This window comes from Mugil cephalus, chromosome 2 (genome assembly GCF_022458985.1).
Source record: "Mugil cephalus isolate CIBA_MC_2020 chromosome 2, CIBA_Mcephalus_1.1, whole genome shotgun sequence".
In the NCBI taxonomy this organism is placed as follows: domain Eukaryota; kingdom Metazoa; phylum Chordata; class Actinopteri; order Mugiliformes; family Mugilidae; genus Mugil; species Mugil cephalus.
In genome coordinates, this window is record NC_061771.1 from 27,420,125 (window position 1) to 27,427,162 (window position 7,038).

The following is a 7,038-nucleotide window of genomic DNA, read 5'->3' on the forward strand; positions in this document are numbered from 1 at the left end:
GGCTTGTTTCATTTATTTTTATTTTATTATTATTATTTATTTTTTTTTTTTTTTTACAAAAATACAGTTTTAACTATTCCTCTTCTCTATGGGGTGCCGTTTGTAAAGCCGCGCGTGTTAAAATGAACACGCAATTTTTCCCACATTTAGCTCCAAAACACTTTTTTAAATCACATTTAGTAAATGTAAAATATAAATACTAAATCTAAATGTTAAATCTAAATGGTAATTGTTAAATTTAAATACAAAAGGTAAATATAAATGTTACATGTATCGCTTGGAGAAACTAAATATTTAGCAAATATGCTAAGTGACGCTGCCGTTCAGCGGAAGTAGACTACCAGAATAAAAGCTTCATTCTGAGCAGTGTTCTGGTGGGACCGTGACCGCGCCGCTGTCTGAGGTTCTCTCCGTGCTGCCCCTCACTGACTGACTGTATGTCTCTGAACGTTGGAAGAACGATTTTTGACTGAAACTCAGACTTTCATCAATGCATCTCATGTTCCAGTAACAGTTACAGCACGGCGTGTCCTTCCAGTAGCGGTAAGTCTTTTCCTTCGACTATCGTGGAGCTAAAACTATCTATCTAGGCAGCAAAAACTAGCAGCAGATGTAGCCGGTGCTTTGGTAGATTAACTTAGTTAGCGATCAGCTTGCTTCGTGAAAAGCGGATTTGTTTTGGTTCTGCAGCGCCGTGCTGTCTGCTGGATATTTGCAATCCACATCATCTTAAAGCTAATGCTATACCTGGACAGAAATGTCTCCTCAGGGCTTCACCAGCCCTGAACAAGGCCAACAATTTAAAAAGCATCTATGAGCTCACTCTAGTTTATATATTGTAAAACTTACTGTGTTGTAGTTTTAAACAAGCAGAGATGAGGACTCGAGTCATTCTGACTTGGACTCGAGTCGCTGTTTTGATGACTCGTGACTTGAATTGACAAAAAAAAGAAAAAGAAAGAAAGACTTGAGACTAGACTTGGACTTGGAAGTTAAAGACTTGACTTGACTTGAGACACGATGACTTGAATGACTTGACTGTTGTTGATTTCGTGTTTTCAGTTTTAATAGAAATATAAAATTAATATTAAACATTACCCGGTATGAGCGCAGGCAGAAAATGGCGGGGTCATGATCGGATCAATACCCTGTCAGTCAGTCATGCCCCCTCTGCCTACCTTACGTGTGTATCGGAGAAACACTCCCTCTGATATCAGATCAATATCACCATGTCTGCCGGAGGGGTACCAAAGGTCGTCCAATATGGTTTTCTTAATTACCACCACGAAGCGAAACGACGGACAGCGGAGTGCAAGACATGCGGCACAAAGATATCGAACAGCCAGACGACAACGTCAAACTTTGTGCGTCACCTGAAGAGTCATTCTGCACAGTAAGTACTTGTAAACTAGCAAATATTATCATGTTAGTCAGTAGTAGCTAAAGTTAGCTTGATATGATACGGTGGCGATGGAGGTACTTCGGCTTAGCGGAACTTTTTTTCGTTTTTTAATACATTTTTAATGTGTAATAATTTGCAAACATTTAGCTAACGCTAAAACTGCTTCTTACTGGTGCCAAACATGTGTCAGTTACAGTGGACATATGGTCAGACGGACGAATGCGTGGCTTTCTGGGGGTCACTGGCCATGTATTGTCAACATCTGAAGGAGTACAGCTAAATTCATACTTGCTGGCCTGCAACAGATTCAAAGGAACTCACACAGGAGAACGGATATCAGAAGCCTTTGATTCCATATGTGATGAATATGACATCAAACAAAAACTTGACTTTGTCATTTGTGACAATGCTGCAAATATGAAGCGAGCATTTACAGTTTGTTTTCCAAAAGAGGAAGATGGTGAAGTAACTGATGGCGACAATCTGGATGATGCAGAATTGTGGGAAGACCTATCCAGAGGTGAATGGGAGACTATGGACCAGATGCTCATCAGAGGAAGCCCTGAACGTCAGCAATGCTTTGCCCATACGCTGCAGTTAACTGTTGGTGACGGCCTCAAGGATGCAAGGATCATGAACAGCGCATTTGCAAAATGCTCCAAACTGAGCTCTCTGCTGCAGACATCTATCACCTTTAAAGATGCATTTGAAGATAAGTTTGGGCTGCGAGGGATCCCTGCTGCTGTGAACACACGGTGGAATTCAACTCTCCGCCAAGTCAAAGCGGTGCTATCATTCAGTCATCAGTAACTGTGCAGTGTTGTTCAGGGCACAGGCCACAACGAGCTGGTCTTCTCAGTGAGGGAGTGGAATTTGATGAAGGAGCTTTGTGAAGTCCTACAGCCATTTGCCAAGGTCACCGATCTTACTCAGGGTGTGAGGATTGTGACCATCAGCTCTGTCCTCCCCTGTGTATTATCACTAAACCATTTGGAGAAAATGAAAAAGCAAGTGCGCTTTCTGGGAAGCATGATCCAAAGCCTGCAGTGCTCTCTCAAGAAAAGATTCCGGGGGATATTTGTTAACGTGAAAATGTCATCAGCAGCACCGGCTGGAGAAGAGCTGCCATTTGCAGACCCACTCTACATCAGAGCAACTGTCCTGGACCCAGCATTCTCCATGATGTGGCTTCAGCATGACGTGCTTGTCACTGATGACATAAAGAATGACATTGCTGATATGGTGAAAGGTCAGTGAATGTATTTATTACTTTTTTATTTATGTCTTTGCATCTACTATGGACTTCGAACGCTTTTGATTCACAAAATGTTTAAGTAACAATATAAAACATGTTTAGAGCTTTTTATGCAAGCATATCAAACTGAACTGAACTGTGAAATAATGAATGAAACTTGCCCTTTAAATTAACTCGTTTTTTTGTCGTTTTTATTAGATCTGATTCTACACATGGTGCCACCTGGCACAATACTCCAGAGTCCTGAATACCAAGAGGAAGAAAGGCAGCAGGAACAGGGCTCTGGGTTATTTTCAGAGTACAGAAAACGTCGCAAGCAGGACACAACCAGTAGTCCAGAGACACAATTGAATAACTATTTTGGCCTTTGTTGTGGGCAGGCTTGTTTGTCCTTTTGGGATACAAATAGGAATATCCTTCCTGCACTTTTTCCAGTTGCAATGAGAGCTCTTTCAGTGCCAGCATCAAGTGCCCCAGTTGAGAGGGTCTTCAGTCACAGTGGAATCATCATGAGGCCACATCGTGCTTGACTTGCAGACAAGACCCTTTCAAATGTTATATTTTGCAAGTGCAAGGCCGTGCAAAAGGCAGATATTCTCCAGACACACAGAGAGATGTGAAATATAAAGTCTATCATTGCTGTGAGGGAATCTTTTTCTAAGAACAATGAGCTGTTTGTTGGTTTTTCTATGTACTGAAGTTCAAAACTGTTTAGAGCTCTGGTGTCTCATGAAACACATACAGATATTTCTGATGCTCTGTTAGATTTATTCTTTCTGACTTTTATTTGCCATTTTCTTGTGAATTGCAAGGCAACTAAAATATTTCAAAAGAAGGCCCATGTATTTGACTAAATATCAGTAATTACAATGCAAATAAAGTTGGATAAATTGGCCAGTAAAATTAAGTGAAAGTTACTAATATCTTTTCTTTGCACTTTATTAAGATCAGATTGTGTGGGTAAAATAAGGTGACTTTACTTGTACTTGACTTGACCTAACCTATTATTACGTGCATGACCAAAGGACTGAGTGTTTCAACAGAGACTTGAATAACTGCAACCTTGGTTACACACCCATTTTTATGAACTGAAACTCAATGAGTATTCTGGAATTAAAGCATGTTCTGTCACCTGATATCTAAAGTTGGTGTCTGATTATTTTCACACGTTAAAAATGACTATGCCAAATAAGAGCAGCACTATAATAATTATCAGATATAGAGACTGCATGTGTAGAAATATAGAGAGATGTCAGGTCATCTCACACAAATCACATTTATAGTCAATCAATCCTCACGCGTTGTTTTATTCTATATTGGTCTACTATCACGTAGTGACAGGTTAAATTAAACTCTGTGTTCTGCTGCCACTCTGTGGTGTCGCAACTCTTCACAGACGGGAGAAATGCAAAATAGCATTTTAATATTGATTTTAAGTCTTTTTACCGTAATCTTGTCCATGTCTGGTATGTGAATGTTGCTTTCTTCAGTATGACTTTCATGAAGGATCCATTTATAAATATCAAACCAAGGCCAGACTGTTGTGTTTGTGTAGTTTTTGTTAACTGTACAGCGCAAACAAATTCCCCACGTTCTCCTGACGTGTTCTTCTGTGAAGATAAAATAAAAAATCTGCTTCTAAACACACATTTATTGTTTTATGATTATATCAATGGCTCTGAGAGAAGTAGACGGTACTGTAGTGAACATCATCCTGTTGTTCTGTTGGTTGTATTGCTACTGCAGAGGACGGGGTGTCGTACACTGGACACATGCCTAGCTGAAGACACAAAACAAAACTTGAGTATAACTCATTTATTTTGACATTCTGGAAAAAAATAGCTGGGATAGTGTTAACAGTTACAGAACCAGACACAGACATTTTCTGTGCACAGTTCTTTAGGGTGAAGTTTTCCTACTTTGCTGAGCTGGCACACTTCTGCTCTGTGTATTTACACCCAAACTACACTTTAATTAATTAATTAATTAATAATTTGGTAGCTTTTATTATCTCTGTTATTTCGTGAAATGCACAGTGGCACCCCGTGTGCTCCCCCAATGGTCATTGACTTGTGGTAATGTCAATCATTGTGTAAAGCCTGGAAAAAACAAAAAACAAAGGAAGTGGCTCCGTGGCTTCGCCTTCGCTAATGAACTCATGTAACTTCACCAGTCACAGATTTTAAATTTTTAATTTTTAATTTTTATTTATTTAATTTTTGCAACGTGGTGCTTCGAGGTGCACCGAGTTAAAGTAAGAACATATACTACAGGTTCTTTAAGACTGTCACCAATGTTTTGTCCTGTCATGTCCTGTGTGAGAAGACACCAACACATTTTAAGTTGAGATGAGCACCAGTTAAGCATTTTCCACAACCTGAAGTAAAAAATATTAACTTTATATATTTAAAATTAAGCTTCTTTCAGATAAAACTCCTAGCAGTGATACACATGGACTTGTTAGAGATTAATGAGAAGAGATTAAGGTATCCTGTCATACCTCAGTCATTGCTGCATGAGTTAAGCTACCTATGAGCTAGAGCTAGCATCAGCAAACATGGTAGTCACCTTGTCTCAGTCATCTGGAGGTTAGTTGTCACCTGTGACAACTTACCCCAAACTAACAACTTCCAAAAATGATTTGAATAAACAAAGACAGTCTGCTTATCAGCACTTGTCATAATGCATTTTACTTTATTTTTAGAAAGAAAGAGAAGTGAGAAGACATGGTCAGGAATTACAAAAGAAAACAGAACATGACAGTGCAGCCTCTGACGTGATGCTAAGGGCAGTCAGACAGGTGACCCTAGCTAAAAAGTCAATCAGGAGTACAGCAAAGGATTTTAATGTCAACTACCGTACCTTGGCTCGGTACTGCAGGACATTCACCCCAGCTGAAATACAGAGTCAGACAGCTATCCCTACTACAGTGGTTGGGTACAAATCACCACAGCAGGTTTTTAGTACAGAGATGGAACTACAGCTTGAGAAATATATTAAGAGATCATCTGACATCTATTTTGGTTCATCCCCATCTGAGGTGAGAAAGCTGGCATATGAATTTGCAGTAGCACAGGGCCTAAAATTTCCTCAAGCTTGGTCTGACAAAGAAAAAGCCACCGCTGAATGGTTTACAGGCTTCCTAAAGCGGCACCTTTCACTCTCACTCAGAAAACCAGAAGCAACTAGCCTTGCCAGAAGAAGTGCCTTTAACAAGGAGAATGTTAAGTCTTTCTTTGACAATCTGGGGAAAGTGTTAACCAGAGATTCCCTGGGACCGGGAGATATCTGGAACATGGATGAAACTGGCATGACAACGGTACAGAAAACAGATCGATTGGTAGCCAGGCGTGGGTTCAAGCAGGTGGGGTCACTGACATCTGGGGAAAGGGGTACCCTGGTGACCCTTGCCTACGCAGTCTCGGCTACAGGGAACAGTATCCCCCCCTACTTTATATTTCCTCGGGTGCACTTTTGTGATCACTTCATCAACAGTGGGCCACCTGGCAGCAAAGGTGGAGCAGACCATGACAACACTTTGTCGATTTCCTCCATCATTTTGTGGAGCATGCCAAGTGTTCAAAGGAGAAGCCCTGCTTGTACCTCCTCGACAACCACTGCTCACACCTCTCCATTGATGGGCTGAATTTTGCCAAAGAAAATGGCATAATCGTGTTGTCCTTCCCACCCCACTGCTCGCACAGCTTTACAACAGAGATGTGTTCTTGGAGACAGAATTTGCTCCTTCCTTTGTCTCAGATTGCCCTCTACCAAACCCAAGCACTAACCCAGCCATTCCAGGCCCCGAAACTGAGCCATCTTTTCCAGGCCTCAGCACTAACCCATCCAGCACCAACCCAACCATTTCAGGACCCAACACTGACCCAGCTGCTCCAGGCCCAAGCAAGCCAGCCACCTCCACCAACACATTAACTCCAGAGGACATTAGGCCTTACCCAAAAGCTGGTCCAAGAAAACAAGTTAACCAGCAGAGAAAAAAAGGGAAAAACTGCTATTCTCACCGACACACCCGTGAAGGAGGCACTTGAAGCTGAAAGGCAGGTACAAGGGAAAAAGAGACTTTTCAATTTATGTCACAAAACACAGGACAGATTAAGGATTAGGTTTATCCAGATGGAGAGCTAACTAAAGTAAAACACACCTGCAGTGTTGTTTAAGAACAGTTTCCCAAAACTGACCCAAATGAAACAGACGTTGGCAAAACATTGTGGTGACAGTCTTAAAGAACCTGTAGTATATGTTCTTACTTTAACTCAGTGCACCTCGAAGCATCACGTCGCAAAAAAATAAAAAAATAAAAATCTGTGATGAGTTTATTAGCGAAGGCAAAGCCGCAGACCCGCTTACTGTGTTTTTTGTT

At 41.0% G+C, this 7,038-nt stretch overlaps 1 protein-coding gene across 1 annotated transcript; it reads left to right on the forward strand.

Annotated features, from left to right (window-relative positions):
* Positions 1-2,292: 2,292 nt before the first annotated feature.
* On the forward strand, positions 2,293-6,706 carry LOC125003489. The gene is made up of 3 exons (XM_047577453.1): positions 2,293-2,651; positions 2,856-3,029; positions 6,417-6,706. The coding sequence occupies exons 1-3, from the start codon at positions 2,402-2,404 to the stop codon at positions 6,704-6,706; spliced, it is 714 nt and encodes a 237-aa protein (XP_047433409.1). The 5' UTR covers positions 2,293-2,401.
* Positions 6,707-7,038: the final 332 nt, after the last annotated feature.